The sequence below is a fragment of the Nicotiana tabacum genome, chromosome 22 (assembly GCF_000715075.1).
Source record: "Nicotiana tabacum cultivar K326 chromosome 22, ASM71507v2, whole genome shotgun sequence".
Classification (NCBI taxonomy): Eukaryota; Viridiplantae; Streptophyta; class Magnoliopsida; order Solanales; family Solanaceae; genus Nicotiana; species Nicotiana tabacum.
In genome coordinates, this window is record NC_134101.1 from 52934882 (window position 1) to 52955453 (window position 20572).

The window sequence follows — 20572 nt, forward strand, 5'->3', positions numbered from 1 at the left end:
ATTTTACCTGTAGGTTGTGATGGCGCCCAACACTACAGCTAGGCAAGCCATTAATAAATTAAGCATACATTGATAAAATTTAAAACTAAGAAAATATAAACCTTGTATGCCAAGACCTGGTATCACAAGTGCATGAGCATCTAGTAGATTATACAAAATTCCAAATACTGTCTGAAATGAAATAGACAGAATATAAATATAAGAAGAGACACTGGTAGCTGCAGAACGGCTCAGAAAGGCAGCTCACCACTATGCCTCGGGATGACGTGGGTATGTGATGATAGGTCCTCCACTAGTACCTGTCCCAGATCCTGCACAAAAAGTGCAGCAAGTGTAGTATGAGTACGTAAACAACGTGTACCCAGTAAGTATCAAGCCTAATCTCGAAGTGGTAGAGACGAGATGGCCGACTTTGACACTCACTATGGGTCAATAATAATAACTGAAATAAAACCAGGATATTTAAATCAGCATGATTTACAGAATTTACAATAATTTATTTAATCAGCGAAAATAATCAAATTCCTTCAAATGTAACAATTCTCAATATATTAATTAAATTCCTTCAATTCAAATAATTTCCAATTTATCAATTAAATCTCATTTACAGGAGTAACAATTAATTCCTTAACAAGCAAGAATAATAATTCATTAAATTCCAAAGATTTTCCAATTTATTAATTAGCTTCACAAGCTGAAATAAATTATTAAAGTATCGTGTAATTATTATTATTAAGCACGATTTCTGTCGAGGATGTACGACCCGATCCAGAGTGTCGTGTACACTGCCGAGGGACATGCGGCGCGATCCATAGATGCATCTATCCTGCCGAGGCGTTCGGCCCGCTCCACAAGAAAGGAGGACATTTTCTTATGTACCTCCGGAAGGAGAGTATATTTATTATAAGATAAATTCGGGAGGAGAACAATTTCTTTTAACAATTAATTGATTTAAACAGAAAATCAAGCCTATGAGATTTCCATCCTTTAATATCTTTATCTAACAATTCACAATATATTCATATATATCAATTAATATTAATTAATCAAAGAATACTATTTACACAAGTAATGCATGCTTTGAGTCCTAAACTACCCGAACTTTAGCATTAATAGTAGCTACGCACGGACTCTCATCACCTCGTGTGTACGTAGCCCCCACAATTAGCAATAATTATTTAATTTTAATCACCTATGAGGTAATTTCCCCCTCACAAGATTAGACAAGAGACTTACCTCGTCTTGCTCCAATTTAATCCACTATAAGGCCTTTTTCACGATTATCCAACTCTGTCTGGCTCGAATCTAGCCAAAATAATTCGATACAATCAATAAATTATATAGGAATCAATTCTATAAGAAAATACTACATTTTTAATAAAAATCTCGAAATTAATTAAAAAATTGTCTGTGGGGCCCACGTCTCAGAATCCGGCAAAAGTTACGAAATCCGATAACCCATTCAATTACGAGTCCAACCATACCAGTTTCACTCAAATCCGACTCCGAATCGATACCGAAATCTCAAAAATTCGTTTTTATGAGATTTCTAAAACTTTCCCAAATTTAAATCTCAAAACACTAATTTATGGTGAAAACAATGATATACTTGTGTATGTAGACCAAATCCGAGTTAGAATCACTTACCCCAATGTTTTTCCCTTGAAAATCTGCCAAAAGTCGCCTCTGCTCAAGCTCAAGTTCGTCAAAAATGGCAAATGGGACGAATGTCCTCTTTTATAAACTTCCGAGGCAGCCTTCGGAATTGGGCCTCGATCGTGGTTTCGATCGTGGCCCTCGAGCCTGGGCTTCGGTCATGGCCTCGATCATGGCCTCGAGCTTGGGACTTGGTCATGGCCTCGATCACGCCTCGAGCCTGGGCTTCGGTCATGGCCTCGATCATGGCCTCGAGCTTGGGACTTGGTCATGGCCTCGATCAGGCCTCGAGCCTGGGACATGGTCATGGCCTCGATCAAGTTCGATCTTGGGTCTTGATCCTGGCCCTCGAGCCTTGCCTTAGATCATGGCCCTCGAGCTGGACCTTCGATCTTGGCTTCGATACTAAGCCTCGTCCCTGGCTTCGACTCAGGCCTCGATCGTGGGCTCGATATCTGGGGCTCGATCACAGCCCAGAATATACAGCAGAAGGGAAATTTGCAGCAGCTTTTTAAGTCCAACTTTTGATCCGTTAACCATCCGAAACTCACTCGAAGCCCTCAGGACCACAACAAAATATACCAACAAGTCCTAAAATATCATACGAACTTAGTCGAACCTCTAAATCACATCAACAACGCTAAAACCATGAATCATACCCCAATTCAAGCTTAATGAAACTAAGAGTTTTCAACTTCTAGGTTCGATGTCGGAACCTATCAAATCAACTCCGATTGACCTCAAATTTTACACACAAGTCATAAATGACATAACGGAGCTATAAAAATTTTCGGAACTGGATTCCGACTCCGGTATCAAAAATTCAACTCATCGGTCAAACTTCCAAACTTAAATTCTTGTTTTTAGTCATTTCAAGCCTAATTTAACTACGGACTTCCAAATAAAATTTCGAACACGCTCCTAAGTCCAAAATCACCATATGGAGCTATTGAAATCATCAAAATTCTATTCCGGGGTCGTTTTCTCAAAATGTTGACCGAAGTCAAACTTAGCACTTTAAGGCCAACTTAAGGAACCAAGTGTTCCGATTTCACCCCAAACACTTCCAAATCCCGAACTAACCATCCCCGCAAGTCATAAATCATTACAAGAACCTACGTAAAGTTTTATTTTAGGGAACGGAGTTTTAAAAGTTAAAATGACCGGTTGGGTCATTACACATGTCATATCAAGGTGGGACCAAGCGAAACAATCTTTGTTAGCTATAAGAAATTGAATGAGATTTTTCATGAGCTCGGGGATAAGCCTTGTGCCCAAGTATATCTTTTGATTGGGCAAGTGTTCGATTAGTATGACTTGCCCCGGTTCCTCGACCATTGATTTGGTAGCGTCGGAATCGTCAGGGGCTATGAACGATCTGGGAACTCCGTAGTTGGCGTCCTCGTCTACCCCTTATTTCTCCTGTTCTGTGGAGGCTGGTATCGGTAATTGCTATTTGGCCTCGTCTTTGGCCATCGGATTCTGATCCTTCAATATCGAGAGTGTGGATGCCGGGATCACCTCATCGAACGCGAACATTTCCTTGGCAGCCAGTTATTCCCCGTAAACTATTTTGATTCCCCCGGGTGTTGGGAATTTCAGCACCTGGTGTAGTGTTGAGGGTATTGCTTTCATGTTGTGAATCCATGGCCTCCCAAACAAAGCGTTGTATCTCATATCTCCTTCGATTACATAGAACTTGACTTCCTGAACGGTTCCAGCAACGATCACTGGTAATGTTATCTCCTCTTTAGTTGTCTCACATGCCATGTTGAACCCGTTCAGGACTTGGACCGCAGGTATGATCTGATCTTGTAGGTCGAGTTGTTCCACAACCCTCGATCTGATGATGTTGGTTGGCTACCTGGATCAATTAACACACGCTTAACTCGAGATTTATTTATGAGTACAGATATTACTAGTACATCATTGTGGGGATGCATGAACTCCTCAACGTCTTCATCATTGAAAGACAAGGTTCCTTCCAGTACGTAATCCCGAGTTTGTTTTTCCCTTATGATGGATACTTTGGTGCGCTTCAGCATCGGCCTCTGGGAATGTTGACCCCGCCGATGATCATGTTAATGACGTGCTGAAGTTCTTACTGCTCGGTCTGTTTATTTGAATCCTTGTTCCTGAAGTGGTTCTTGGCCCGATCACTCAGGAACTCTCGGAGATGTCCGTCGTTGAATAGTCGGGACATCTCCTCTCTTAGTTGTCGGCAGTCTTCTGTTCTGTGGCCACAAGTGTCATGATATTTGCACATTAGGTTAGGATCCCTTTGGTTTGTATTGGACTGTAGCGGTCGAGGCCATTTGGTATCTTTGATGCATCCGATGGCAGATACAATAGCGGCGCCATCGACGTTGAAGTTGTACTCTGATAATCGTGGCGCTTCTTTAGGCCCGACGGAATTGTTGAAGTTGTTTATGCTCATGAGTCCTCGATTATTTTGACCTCGGTCATTTCTCCTTTTATTTCTCATAGGGTTCCACCCAGACCTACTGCTTCTTCGGTCTCCATTGTACGGCTAATACCGATCCCTGTTTGATCTCGGTTCACGATCAATGTCTCTCTTGACTCTGTTGATGGTTTCGAAGGGATACACGAACCCGAAAGGGGCCCCAAGCTGATCATCTTCGACCCTTATTTTTTATTGATACCGGTTATGTACATCGGCCCAAGTAACAGCCGGATATTCTACCAAGTTTTGTTTTAACTGATGTAAAGCCAACGAGCTTCGAATGCTGAGTCCTTAGGTGAAAGCATGAACGGCCCAATCATCAGCGACCGGCGGCAGGTCCATCTGTTCCATTTGAAACCGGGACACGAACTCTCTGAGCATCTCATTATCCTTCTATTTTACATTAAAATGGTCTGACTTCCTGGTCTCGACCTTGATATCCCCAACGTGTGCTTTTACGAAGGAATCTGCAAGTATAGCAAAAAATTCAATAGAATTAGGAGGTAAGTTATGATACCATATTATAGCTCCTATGGATAAAGTTTCCCCAAATATTTTCAGCAGGGCAGATTCGATCTCGTTATCTTCCAAGTCGTTCCCTTTGATGGCACATGTATAGGAGGTCACATGCTCATTTGGGTCGGTCGTTCCGTTGTACTTAGAAATTTCGGGCATGCGAAACTTTTTCGGGATCATCTTCGGCATTGTGCTCGGAGGAAAAGGTTTTCGAAAAAACTTCTTGGAATCCAGGCCCTTCAAAATCGGGGGTACTCCTGGGATTTGGTCGACCCTGGAATTGTAGGTTTCCATCTTTGTGTCATTGGCTTCGACTTTCTTCTCCCCCGATTCTATTCGTTTTGTCAATTCCTTGAGCATTTTTATCATCTCGGGGTTAGTCCCCAATTCATTTTCATTCGGTCTCTCCGTGATCGGTTTATTTCTGTGGGTGACTTCCCGATATGGCTCGGGTTCAATTCTGCTCGGCGCGCGGCTTTGGTTCTGTAACTGTGCTATCGCTGCCTATTGAGCGTGCAACATTTCGAAGATCACCCGTAAATTGATCACGTCCACTCCAATGTCTTGTGTATTTTGGGATGCTGATCGGGCTTCACCATAGATGTTATTCTCGGTATCAGTAGGCAGATTTGCGTCGATGGCCACATGCGAGTTGGCGTCAATCAGGTCAGCGACCGAAATTCTGATGGGATCAATAGGTGGTACCTCGCCACTGGGCACTATGTTGTTATTTTCACCGTGATGACCGGACTCATCGCCAACATGTAGAGGTGTTGACTGAGAGTTTGACACTTTGAGCTTTAACCTGAAATTAGAGACACTCCAAAGAACAAGTGTGAAGTAGTGTGTGTTATAAATATTTTTATCAAATAGCCACTATTATCCTTAGCCCCACGGTGGGAGCCAAATTATTTATCCTCAAAATCGGATAACAATTAAATTTGTAAGTGATTTTAAGGATACACGGATTTATTTGACACAAAGCAGTAAATAAAGATAAATTAAATAAATAAGCATAAAGTAAGCTCAAACCACACGAGAAAGACGATTTAAGCCTTAGTGAAATATTTACCCTCGATCTGGGCTCGTAACGACAAGCACTGACGAATGAAAACAAAAGAACTAATAACAGAAAAAATAATAATATATTATCTTGGAATGCGTGTTACAATGTCCTTTATGAATTATCAGACTCCATTTATATAGTAGAGGAGTCCTACTTTAGTATAATTCTATAAAAGGTAGGAAATCTTTTGATTTACAGATTGCTGGTTCTTTATCGGTACTTGCCGAGATTCCCGCCGTAATATCCGGCCGGTCACAGATATTTCGATCTTCCGTTGGCTATGCTGGCAATATTTCTTCAAAGTCGTTTGAGGCTAGGACCGATTCCGGGATCATGGTCTCGATATTCTCGAAGGCAGACGTCCCGTCTCGGGGTTCTAGCTTGGTGGGACTTGGGGTCGATCTTCAATCCTTTATTGTCATGTCTCGAGCATGGCTTATCATGTCGGAGGTTAGGATACACTACGAGCTCGATTTTGACCGTGTACAATGATTTTATCCTAGCTAGCACGTAAAAAATCAAAATCCAGTTTTTAGCCAAATGGATAGTTGATATATATGATACAGTTCCTTCTTTCCTTGGTTCAGTTGAAATTATTAACTCTGTAAGTTCTCTTATGGCTCTCTAACTAATCTGAATTCTCAGTGACTTGTAAGTTGAAAGAATATCATTTCTAAGGTGCAAATTCGATTGAAATGAATAGAAGGAAATTATATTGAAATTGTGTAACTAATAGTGTATCTCTTGTAAATATACTTTCAATTTGTGCGTCCGCGTGAGATTAATTTATTATAACCATCTCTATTTTGCCACGTATAAGTGTAATCCAGCACCTGTACAAACACTTTTACTTTTAAAAAAAATGATACTATATACTGTAGCATTATACATATCTAAAAAAACTAATTTGATTTTACGACCAAGATGCAATGGTAGATCTACATTGAACCTTAAGCACCCATTTTATGTTTCTATGTTGGAAATAAGTGTTTTTATACAATAATATTGGTTGAGCAGCTAATCTTAGACAGTAAAATATTCAGTTACAGACGGTTGAACATTCACAAGTTAAAAATTCTGAATTAGCCTACGAAGATGCCTAAATATGAAATGTAAATAAATCCAAAAGAGTTGTCAAAAAATATCTTCTTGTTCTTTTGTTTGTCGTACCCTCCTTTGTAAACTGAAAAGTGAGCATAGATGAAATGACGAGAGAACATAGAAGACATGACGTTTGGAGGTTGGGAATTATTCAACTTCTGTACTGTCTTCAGAAATCGTTGTCATGACATTTAAGTGATTAATGACAAACGCCTGTCACAGTAACAAATTGGGTTGTCTTGAGCTTGAACCCTTTTCATTTCGATTCCCTCTCCAATATTAGGCTGACTTCAATTCCTTCGACTATATATCACTTGCTCTTGTTGATTTGCAATTCCTTTTATAAGCCCTCCTTTAATTCTTCAACATCTATTTCACTATTTCCTTCCCTGGGTTTTGTAAGCATGTCTTTTCTGGAAATTTTTTAAAACATCATCTCAAAAATAGAGCAAAAAGAGTCGAAATGGAAAAAAGGGACATCGAATAACTACCATCAGAAGACCCATTATAAATGGGAGCTGAGTCCTAAATTTATTTGACCGGACACCGAGTTTTAGAAAGAAAAAAAAAATTTTAAAACTTTTGATATAAACATAGCATAACATTTGCATGATTATAAAATTTAAAAAATAATCAAATTTTTTTTTTGGAATGAACTAAAAAGAAATAAGTTCACATACTCCTCAACTATGTTTCAAAAAGAATATTTCTTTTTATATTTAGTACAACTCTTTCTAAGACGGATCTAGAATTTTTAGTACATGGTTGCACTACTAAAAACTGGCAAGGGGTAGATTGGAAAACAAAGTAATACTCCCTCCGTTCCAGTTTATGTGAACCTATTTCCTTTTTGGTCTGTTCCAAAAAGAATGACTCCTTTCTAAATTTGAAAATAATTTTGCTTAAAATTATAATTTTATCCTTAATGAGAAGCTTTTATAACCACACAAATACTCTGGGCTCCTTTTTGACTTGTTTAGAACCACAAATTTCAAAAGTCTTCACATACATCGGAACGAACGGAGGGAGTACTTAATAGTATTATTCTCGAACATATTCAGAGATTTTGCTGATTCAAGACTCTCTAGACTTCACAAAATGAAAGGACAATCAATGTTGGATTTACAGTGTGATAAATGAGGTTAAAGGGTGAAGGGCATATGTCTGATATGTGTAAGTAATGCAAGTGCCCTTTTAACTAATTCAGGAAAGCTATGGCTTTCCTTTCAATTCTTTTGTCATGTTTTGAAGAAACAGACCAAAACAACTCCTCCTTTTTCAGAAAACGTCATCATGCTTTTGACACCCAAGCATTATCGAGAACAAGCAAACAATCACATTTTGAGAAAAAGCATCTAATTACCCACTCTATATCATTGACTAATTTCCCCCCTAGATCTCCTGTTTCACACACACACACACACACACATATATATATATATATATATATATATATATATATATATATATATATATATATATGGATGTATATATTTTCCTATTCTAATTTTAGGGAAAATTGTCAAATATGTCCTTATATTATTGAAAAAGGTCTATATTACCCTCCGTTATACTATTAGTCCAAATATACCCCTAACATCATACTATCGGTCCAAATATACCCCTAACATCGTAAAAGTAGTACAAACCTATTCTTTTTCCGTTAACTGCCTCCCCTATGACCACATTTTATTGTTACCTCACCATTTCACCCCGTTTGCAGCTATCAAGTTCAATGACTTTGAAGTTCTATCATTATTTTGAAGACTTCACTACCTCAACTTCCTCTTTCTTTTCAAAATACCTATTGCTTCTTAGGCCGACCCTGAAATTATACGTATCTTTCACTTGACCTTATAATTTTGTGTTTCATTTTGCATTTCATTGTGTTGCCGCTGAATTTGTAAGACCTATTAAGGAAAATTTTAGTAGCACTTTTATATTAACATAAAACGTAAAAATAGAAAAAATGGCAGCCTTCCAAAAATGTGGTTGGAGAGAAAGAAACAAAAAAAATAACTCTCATGCCTAGGTTGTTTTTCTTTCTCACCATGGAATTCAATTTTGAAACCTTAAACTAGTTTGCACTTAGTTTTTTTTATATAAAACAAAATGTATTTTCATTCGTACAAGCATGGATTGTGAATAGAAAAATCAGAATTTTCTTGATTCACATTGTTTCATATTATCTTTAGTTGTTGCATTTCTTTTGGTATAGTTTATTTGTATATCTATGATCTGTGAATTTTTTTCAAATGAAAGGGGAATAAAGGTTGTGGGGAAGGGATGAAAATGAGAGTAGAATGAAGAATCAAAATAGAATTGCAAACTCAATATTAGAAAGAATAACCGGAAGTAGAATTGAAATTTTTGTGAAAGAAAATAGTTGGATGGTTTATTCAATTCACGGATGGCCTTATATAGGCTTACAAATTAGCTTGAACATGTTATCCCACTAAACAAACTCTCCTAAACTTTAGGAAAAGAAATCTGCAACTCTATAAACTAGAAAAAATATCTACAACTAACAATAACAAAATAACAACTTAAAGCTAAAAACTAGCTATACAATAGACTTGGTCAACACTAAATAGAACTGATGTTGTACATCTTTAACACCCCATCTCGACATCAGCTCTCATTATCTTAACCATGCCTAGTTGATAGCATAAACTTTCAACCTTGTTGACACTTAAACTTTTTGTGAACAGGTCTGCTATTTGATGTTCGGTTTTAACATGCTCCAAAATAATTTCTCCTTTCAATATTTTTTTCCTGATAAAGTGATAATGTATTTCCACATGTTTAGTCCTTCCGTGGAAAACTGGATTTTCAGCTAAGCGAATTGCTGACTGATTGTCACAGTACAAGGGAATCGCGTAGCCTACTGGTTGTTGTACATCTTTCATCAACTGCATAAGCCATGTACTTTCTTGAGCTGCAACTGCTGCTGCCCGATATTCTGCTTCTGTTGTTGACAAAGATACGGTTGGTTGCCTTTTGTTGCACCAAGAAATTGCTCCAGCTCCAAGCTAAAACACAAATCTAGTAGTTGAGCAACGGGTATCATGGTCTCCTGCATAATTCGCGTCACAGTACCCAACGACCTTGCAATCGTCACCTTTCTCATACAAAAGACCATAATCAATTGTACTTTTTACATATCTTAGCATTCGCCGAACAGCCTCCATATGATGCTTCTTTGGATTGTGCATGTAACGACTCATTACACCAATTGCAAAAGAAAGATCAGGTCGAGTTTGAGTTAAATAAATCAGACTCCCTACCAATTGTCGATACATCATCACATCTTCTAAATCCTTCCCTTCGTGCCGCACATCTTGGCATTTGGTTCAATTGGTGTTGCAATTGGCTTGCACCCCAGCATTCCGAATTTCTTCAACAAATCTCTAGAATACTTTCGTTGATGAAGAAAAATTCCTCCTTGAGTACGATCAATCTCCAGGCCAAGAAAATGCTAGAGCTGTCCAAGTTATTTCATGTGAAACCGAACAAATAAATTCTCCTTTGTTTGGAGAATTTCATCTTCATTATCACCAGTTACGATCAAGTCGTCGACATATACTAGCACTATAGCTAGCTTTCCTTCATTGACTTTGACAAACAAACTTGAATCTGAAGATGTAATAAAATAACCACTTTGAGTTAAAAATTCAGTAATTTTACCATACCATGCCCTTGGTGATTGCTTTAATCCATAGAGCGCCTTCCTTAGCTTACAAACATATTCAGGATGTTCTTGGTTCTGGAAACCCATTGGTTGAACCATGTAAATTTTCCGATCTAGTTCTCCATGTATAAACACGTTCTTTACATCTATCTGCCACAAATTTCAATCTTTGCTAGCAGCAAGTGCAAGTAAGACTCGCACAGTTGTAAACTTTGCCACTGGACTGAAAGTTTCATCGTACTTCAAACTATATTCTTTAGTTAATCCTCGAGCTACCAAATGAGCTTTATGCCTCTTGATCGACCCATTTGTGCGACGCTTTATTTTATAAATCCATCTGCAAGATATAGGCTTCACATCTTTTGGCTTTGGCACAAGCTCCCAAGTTTGATTTTGTTCTAATGCTGCAATTTTATCTTCCATAGCATTAGTCCACCTTGGATCTTCAAATGCTTCTTCAAATGTCTCAGGTTCTATCGCATCTTCTTCTTCTACTACGGCAGCATTGGCATACTTTGGGTTTGGCTTTCTGGTCCTTATTGACCTTTTGAGTGTAGGTGGTGCAGCTGCGCTACTAGGCTCGCCTTCTTCACTTGTTTGTTGGTATACACCAAATTGCCAAGGATTTTGAGTCACGTCTTCTTCAACATTACCTTCAAAAGTTGCACCTTCAGCTTCATCTACACTCAACTGAATCTGGTACGAGTCCAACACATCCTTGAACACATCTGAGTCGGGCAACACTTCCTTATCTGAAGATCACCATGAAGAAGTTTCATCAAATACTACATTTCGAGAAGTGTAACACTTTCTTGTTGTTGGATCACAACATCGCCACCCTTTTCTTTGACTGTCATAGCCCACAAATATACACTTGACAACTTTCTTGTCCATTTTTCTACGTAGGTGATCTGCTATAAAAACATAGCACACACATCCAAACACTCGCAAATAACTGACATTAGCTTTCATATTTCACAACTTATCAAAAGGTGAAAGAAAATTTAACCTTTGTTGAGGAAGTCTATTGATCACAAAAGCTGCAGTCTTCATTGCTTCTGGCCATAACTGTCCTGAAACATTTTTCGCGTGAAGCATACTCCGACAGATTTCTGCTAACTGTCTGTTCTTCCTTTCTGCTACGCCATTTTATTATGGCGTGTTTGCACATGTGAACTGATGACGTATTCGACACTCTCGAAGGAAGTCAGCAAACTCGTTTGAGGTATATTCCCCACCGTTGTCAGTTCGCAAGCAAAGAATTTTCTTACCAACTTCTTCTTCAACATCTCTTTTCAACTCTTTGAACTTTAAAAATGAATCATATTTTTCCTTTAAGAAATAAATCCACACATACCTGGAAAAATTATCAATGAAGGTCACTATATATTTCATCCCACCAACGGACACTTGCTTGACAGGTCCGAATACATCATAATGAATTAATGCTAGCGGTTCCTCAGCTTTAAATTTGGACTCTTCAAAGGGCAACTGATGCACTTTACCGTATTGGCAGCCCGCACAAACGGTGTATGTTCTTACTTCAAGTTGAGGAAGACCCCTAATCATTGATTTTTTCATCATCACACTTAGCTTGGAATAACTCACGTGACCCAATCGCATGTGCCACAAATCTGCAGTCTCCTTCTTTTTAGTCTTTTCTACATATGCTGCCTCTGCATACATTACATAAACTGAGTCTGATTTACGCCCCTTCATAATTGGATTTTCTAAGTTCTTGAGATCACGATATACCATCACATCATGAGGACTGAACAGAACATAGTTGCCAGATGATGTTAATTGTGATACTGAAAGTAAGTTTTTCTTCATACTTGGAACATGATAAACATGATCAAGTGAGATCTGGCTGGAACTTTGTTGAGGAGAAACTATCGTCTTACCAATGTGAGCAATCGGTAACCTTGAATTGTTGGCCGTCACCACAACACGACTTCCATTATATGCTGTCAAGTTCTGCAACTTTTGCTTATCACCTGTCATATGATTTGCACAACCTGAATCAACGATCCAGTCATTCTCATAATCAATTGATTCAGATATTGTTGTTGTGAGTGCTAAATCTTCCTCTTTTGTAGCAAAAAATGCTTCAGCATCCCAATCATCTTTGCTTTTCTCATTTGAATTTGACGTAGCAGCATTAATCTCCACAGACTTCTTCTTGGACCAGCAGTCTTTTTCCATATGGCCCTTCTTTCCACAATTGTGATACTTCCCTTCAAATATTTTATTGTTCCCGTGATTTTTCAAAGCTCCCCTTGAGCGTGAATTTCCATCTCCATGAAAATTGCTCTTTTTAGAACTACCAGTAGTATGTTGCTTGAAGTTCTTGGTTTTGTTGGTGTAGAGAGCTTCTTTTTCACTCTTCACCGAAGCTCCTACCATTTACTTTGACATGGCTTCTTGACCAACGAGCAAATTTTCGAACTCCACAAGTGATGGTTGATTTGGCCATCCTTGTACTGCAGCAACAAAACCTCTATATTCATGCCCCAACCCATGGATAATTATTCTTTTTATCCTGGTTTCTCTAATTGGAGCCGTTGAATCTAAATCTGAAATTTTACGGCATATCGACTTTACTTTATGGAAGTACTGGGCAATCGTCATATCACGTTGAGCTGTTGATAAAAGCTTATTCTCTAAAAGTTGCAGCCTTGCGTCATTCTTCTTTGAGAAAAGTGCAGCAAGTGTGTCCCATGCTTCTTTTGGCGTTTTAACATCACAGACATGCTCCAACACATCTTCTTCGATTGTTGTTTTGAGAGCAAACATTTATTTGCCTGCTTTGATCCTCCACTTCCGCAAGGTTCCATTCCCATCCTCCGCCTCTGGTTGTGTAACTTTACTTCCGTTGACCACTTTCCAAAGATCTTGGCCCTGCATATAAGACATCATACATGTTTCCCATGTATTTTAATTCTGATTATTGAGTTTTTTGATTCCGCCAACTACTTGAAGATCAGTTATTGTGCTGGCTCTTGATACCAAATGAAGAATCAAAATAGAATTGCAAACACAATATTAGAAAGAATAACTGGAAGTAGAATTGAATTTTTTGTGGAAGAAAATAGTTGGATGGTTTATTCAATTCACTGATGGCCTTATATAAGCTTACAAATTAGCTTGAACATGTTATCCCACTAAACAAACTCTCCTAAACTTTAGGAAAAGATATCTGCAACTATAAAAACAAGGAAAAATATATATGCAACTAACAATAACAAAATAACAACTTAAAGCTAAAAACTAGTTATACTACAGACTTGGTCAACACTAAATAGAACTGATGTTGTAAAACTTTAACATAGAATGGTGAGGTGGCGATGAATGCGGTCATAGGGAGGCAGTTAACGGAGGAATGGTAGGTTTATACCACTTTTATGACGTCAGGGGTATATTTGGATCGATAGTATGATGTTAGGGCTATATTTGGATTAATAGTATAACGGAAGATAATATTAGACATTTTTCAATAGTATAAGGGCATATTTAACCATTTTCCTTAAATTATACTTATATCGACCCGTGCAGTGCTATAGTTCACGCATTTAATATTCTGCCTTCATAATATGTTCGTAAGGATAACATTTAAAGGAATTGAAGGAGACTGGCACAATTAAGCAGTAAACATGTGGTTTAATTTGAGGCAAAATGAAGAACTTTAATAGGAGTTAACATGCCGTGAATTATCTTGAAAGAAAGAATATATTTTTAGTAGTTGCTTTAGATTTAATATGGTATTGATAACAATAGTTATGAAGATACACCCATTATATGTGTGTGTGAAAATATTAGGATAATCTGACAAAGGACTTCAATTATATTGCATGTGGGTAGCTGCTTGCCTTATACCTGAACAGATGGAATTGTGAATTTGTGATTCCTCAATTTAAACTCCAACAACTTTAAGGGAATAGCAAAGTACAATACCATTATTATTGTTTGGTCCTCATGTGCGCTACATGAATTTTTGTAAAAGGCAGAAACACATAAAAGGTATCAATTGGTTCATACTTTATGAACAATTGTAATACTTGCCAGCTGCTAGCTCACTGTGTCAGTAAGGAATAACACCCTATAGGAAAAGCTTCTTGGTTTCTTGGTTTATGTATACTCTCTTTATATTTCGCAACCTTAGTCAACAACTTAATTCAGCCCATATGATATACATTGGCATCTAATTTTCAAGTACAATAAACTTCTTGTCACCTATTTGTTTCTCAAGTTGCCAGTAAATATTAGTGCATGTTATTAAAAAGGCCGATCGATACTCTAGGCAGGTATATGTATGCATGTATATATATATATATATATATATATATATATATATATATATATATATATATATATATATATATATATATATATATATATATATATATATATATATATAGTTTGATCTATGAAAACAGAATTTCAATTTTCATGGTTAAAGGTACAATAAATTCTTTCCCTCAAGATCAAATTGTTGCTGGAACTTCCCAAAACCATGCTTATCATCCCCAAGGGTCGTTTGGCTTGAAGATAAGTTATGATGAGATTAGTTATCCTGATATTATTTGTTATTGACTGTTTGGTATATTGTATTAATGAGATTATCAATTTTACTGCTTTATCCTGAGATTATTATTTCACCTCTAGCATATATAAGTTATCCCGGTACTCTTTTTAATCCTTGGACAACTTATCCTGGGAGTAGTAATCAAACAAGGGAAAAGACGACACTAAACTTTTATCCCAAGATTATTTTTGCTTATCTATCGTACCAAACGACCCCTAAAAGTACAAGCAGAACAATACTTGTAACAATCATTTAATGGTACTACTTGTAAAAGACACAAAAGGAAAAAAAAAAAAAAAAGAATCCAGAAAGATGAATGAAAAGAGAGACTCTCACAATAATGTGGAGAAATCAGTTTTTCTTTTAATCAACAGTAGTGAATCTTTGTTTCCAACAAAGTGAACAACTTTTTCTGGTGATTCAAACAAAAATAATGGTACTTCATGTGGTTTCACTTTCCTGATAAATGAACCATTTCCCCATGTGCAGCCCATGCACTTGTAAATGCTTGCAAGGTCGTCATGAAAATGAAAATTATTTCTTATTTTTCCAACAATATTGTATTTAAAACATTGGCACAAAACAGCTGATCACCCACTTGTTGAATCTACAACATCTAGCAAGCTAGTCCTTATTTTTGTCGAATATTGGTCTAAATTTTATGTCAAAACACTGCATAAACATAGATGGATCAAAAAACAATGTTGTTTATATAACGATAGAAGGGTCTATAAGCGAAAAAAATGCATCCTTATCAGATGATGTAAGAAGTCAATTTGTATCTTAAACTTGAGTTTTTCTCAGATGAGAGCAGCAGAGTCTTATCTGTTTTTACATACCATATTCTAAACTATCGTATATTTAATCAATTAGCTAATTCAGTTTAATTTTACAGTGAAAAATCATTTAATAACCAAATTTAATTGGCAGTGTAGTCCATCATGATTTTAACATAATTGAAAAACAATTATTAGCTGACGCTATTGAGCAACTAAAAATGAAAGAAGATAGGAAGAAAGAATGGGAAACAATTAAAAGTAATTTAGATTCTGGTTTCTATTTAAGTGACACGGTATTAAAACTAGAAACAGCTGGCGATTAAAGTGAAGAAGTTTAATTAGCTATATTACTGCCCATAGGCCATAGCTATATCAACTCAATTTACAAACCTCAATAAAGCTGTAGAAAGTTGATCTAACTAATTAACTGTATCCCAATCGAAGTTCCAGATCCAAATCTTGCTTTGATTCAGTGACTAAGCTGCCAATTTCCAAGTCCAATCTCAGAAAATCTTTTTCTTGCATGAAAGGGCCAAGTTTCTCAACTCCAAAAAGTACTTTGGTAGTTTTCAAGTGATTGTTTGGAACAACACCTTTTCCCCATCTCCTCATTTCAGAACCACCAGCAGCATTATAAGAGGGAAAAGGTAATCTAGAAGTAAAAGGAGAGGGTGGTTGGGATGATGAAAAACTAGGGTTAGGGTTTGGATCAAGATTAAGGTTTAGACGAGAATGATGTGTAGGTGGAGAGTGGTGTCTCAATAACCTGGCTCTATCTCTTCTATGAACATTCATGTGACCACCAAGAGCTTGGGCACATCTGAATTCCCTTTTACAAAAGCTACATGTGTAACATCTTGGAGGCCAAGACAAATGATTTTCATTTCCATAATAATCCCATGATGAGTCTTTAACATTATTGTTGTTATCGTCGTTGTTGTTATTATTCGACTTCATGATGTGTCTTGCCATGAAACTTTTGTGTTTGTATCCTGCCATTTTCTTCAGTCAAACCTAGCAAGATCAAGAGGAAAACTATAGGAAATTTAGTTTAATAACTATGTCCAAACATCTTTTTGCCTCTGATTTCTTTTTTCTGTTTTGGTTGAGTGAATGTTTTTTTTTTTTTGGTGAGGGTTAAATGGGAGATCTGTTACTAGCAAGGGACTAGTGATGATGATATAGAGCTTAGATTTGGGATACTCTGTGTGTGTGTTTGAATGAGAAAATGGCAGTGAGGGAGTGTGGTGGGAAGGTGTTGAGTACCGGCCCCCCCGGGGGGGGGGTAGTACAGTAGGCAGCACAAAAGAGGCCATAAAATACTAAGCCAGAAGTAGAAGATTTTATTGGAGAGCATTTAGGAGAAAAACTCTATCTTTGGTCCATAACTTCCTTTATAATGAGGAAGCTAATAGGCTTTTCCAAAGTCATTTTTCTCTCTTCTCTATATAGTACAAAATTTGAACTTTATGCCACATTTCATGCATTATTTTACAAAAAAAAACTCCTCCATAAAGTATCCCGTATTCACGGAGGGTTCGAAGAAGGATCGCACCTCAAAGGGTGTAATGTAGACAGCCTACCCAAATACAAACATTAGTAGTTACTTCTATGACTCGAACTAGTAATCTATTACTCACACAGAACCCTATAGTTTATGTTAACTTATAAAAAAATTTACCTCCCAAAGTTTATATTTTCTTTTTGCTTTCTTTTGTGGCGGCAATGGGAAAACATATACATTTCATGTTTATTATTGTGTAAGTTGGACTATACAAAATTAAGCTACTATTATTGGATTCGCTGTTAAAAAAGAGAAAGTGATGCCAACATAAAGCGTAAATTAGCTTTGAGGAGCGTAATGATAGATGTATGTACATACATATAATTTGAAGATATTTTAGTGTTTTGCTGATACATCTAATTAAATTCTATGCGTAAATAAATAGTATTACTTGTTTTGAAAATTTTAAAAAACAGGCTCTGCAAACTCAAATTTTCAAATATATTGAGATAAACGTTACTAAGTTTGTAGTATGGCCATGGGTCCAAGCACATGGAACATATTTGAAAAGAAACTACGATTGCAAAAACAAATTAAAAAATATGCAGATATAGAAAGAGGAGTCAATATTTGAAAACGAGTTGTCAATATTCTTTTGTATGATTTATATTTAATTTGTTCTTAGCTACTTGGAACTGAGTGCATGTAATGATGAGTAATAAGAGTAGTAGTTGGTCAAGTCGCCCTTAGATTTACAATTCCAAAGAAACTATAGACTAACTGATAGAGTGAATTCAGCAAATATTTTGTTTCCATTTTATTAGTATGGAGAAAAGGACATTGTTTCAGAACTACACGAACAATACAAAAGATTGTACCATGTTTAGCTTAGATTTAGTGAGGGACTGGTGGCCAATTGGAGCCCTCTATTTACAAAGCCGAAATTGCAGTGAATGTGTTTTCAATATTTGCTTTGGTGCTAATGAATAATTACTATGTTTATGAGTGACAAAAAAGATGGAGAAGAAAGACATCCTCAATATACACTGCTTTCCTACCCTCTCCCCTCTCCTAAGACCCTATCATCAAACCTAAAAAGAGAAGAGCATATGTTTATGTTTGTGGTTCGATCTATAAATGCACAGTAGATTGTTATTTACTCAATTTTGACTTTAACTTTTATAAACTCATGATATTATTAATCTTTTTTACGTGGAGCCAATTTGGCGAAGAGTCTAGTGGAAATGACTCCAGATTGCCACTTTTAAGTATACTGTTTAAATATATTCATCGTTTACAATATATTTTTAAATATTAGCCAATTCGTTCAAACTTTAGGACATGGCGTCCTGAAGTTTAAACTTCAAGGTTCAAACTCAGGTCATCATATCCTAAAGTTCGAAAATTGTATCCAAAAATTCGAATCTATTGTTCTGAATTTTAAATTAGCTGTTCAAAAATTCAAGACACTTATAGCCTGTTTGGCCAAGTTTCTTTTGAGACAAAAGTGCTTTTTTTGGTCAAGTATTTTTTTCCTAGAATTTAAAGTGTTTGGCCAAGTTTTTGAAAGGAAAAAAAGTGATTTTAAGGAGAAGCATGAGCAGTTTTTGAGAAGCAGAAAAAAGTAGCTTCTCTTCAAAAGTGCTTTTGAGAAAAATACACTTTGAAACACTTTTTAAAAGCTTGGTCAAATACTACTTTCAACTCAGAAGTATTTTTTAAATTAATTAGTGAAACACAAACTGCTTATCACAAAAAGTACTTTCTTTGAAAAGCGCTTTTGAGAAAAGTACTTCTCAAAATAAGCTGATTTTAGAAGCTTGGCCAAACATGCTATTAGTCCTGAATTTCAAATTAGCTGTTTAGAAATTCAAGACACTTAGTCCTGAATTATAAATTAACAATCCAAAAATTTAGGACAGTAAGTCCTGAATTTAAATTTGTAACTCAAAAATTCAGGATACAAAAATCAGGAAATTTAGTTATGAAGTTTGAGTGGATTAGCTAATCTTTGAATCTATTGCAAATTCTGAATATATTTTAAATAGCAGGCTTAAAAGTGGCTACTGGTGCACTATCACGACCCAAAATCCAACTAGTCGTGATGGCACCTAACACAACCCGCTAGGTAAGCCACTTAGCAATAATCAAATTCAAATGAGATTTATTGAGAGAAATAATAAAAATATAACTGAATTTTTATACAAAGAATTCTCAAGGACTGGTAGTACAAGTCATGAGCAACTAAGACTAAGATTTTAACAAAACTGAATTGAAACAATTACAACATCTGTTTGAAATGTAAATGAACAGAATCCAAATCTAATACTACCAAGGATAAGTGATAGTTATAATTGAAACGCAGGTACATCTTGAGATCCAGCTCTCGTCGTACGAAGCAACCTCACCATCCAACATCTGCACGCAAGGTGCAGAAGTGTAGTATGAGTACAATCGACCACATATACTCAATAAGTAATAAACCTAACATTAGATTGAAAGTAGTGACGAGCTGGGACAACGATCAAAGTCCACCTCCAATAACCAGCAATAATTCATAACAATATAATAAAGATGGTACAAGAAATAGCTTAGCTCGTTCACAGTTACGAAAAATAGGCATGCATTTCAAGTATACAGTAAATCTCAAATCTTTCACCGAAAAACACTAAAAAATATGAGTAAGTTAGAAGATTGTGATTTTTCCTAAAAACTTTCAACAACAGTTAAGAAGTCTCATTATCAGATGGCATGAGGAAAGTACATCTCTATGCCTACATGTCAATGTACATGTGAATGTCATAAATGTTACAAAATCGTGTAATATGAGGGATTGCATCTCTATGCATGTGTGCCAAGTATACATGTCAATGCAATGCACCACAGTGATGAACTCATGTACCTACACTCTCAGAGTACTCAATCTCACTGTCTCACACTCCCACTCATCACTCTCAATCACTCGACACACTTGATCACTCAGCACTGTATGGTACCTACTGCGGCGTGCAGCCCTATCCCATCATGAATCAGAATCTGCGTTCATTGTGGGTGTGCAGACTCTGGAGGGGCGGATCCAGCCCAAGCGCTATAATAAGCCAAATCCTGGCATGAATCAATAAAGCCTGATCCGCACGGACAACTCACGTACTGCACTGGCAACTCACGTGCCATAGTATCAACTCACGTGTTGTACGGACAACTCACGTG

General features: G+C 36.7%; 1 protein-coding gene across 1 annotated transcript; it reads right to left on the minus strand.

Annotated features, from left to right (window-relative positions):
- Window positions 1-16281: 16281 nt before the first annotated feature.
- Window positions 16282-16857, minus strand: LOC107800893 (transcriptional regulator SUPERMAN-like). The gene has a single exon (XM_016624156.1). The coding sequence runs from the start codon at window positions 16855-16857 to the stop codon at window positions 16282-16284; it is 576 nt and encodes a 191-aa protein (XP_016479642.1).
- Window positions 16858-20572: the final 3715 nt, after the last annotated feature.

Bases quoted from the DNA above. Each gene is read 5' to 3' on its own strand.
- LOC107800893 (XM_016624156.1), bottom strand. From the start codon at position 16,857: ATGGCAGGATACAAACACAAAAGTTTCATGGCAAGACACATCATGAAG.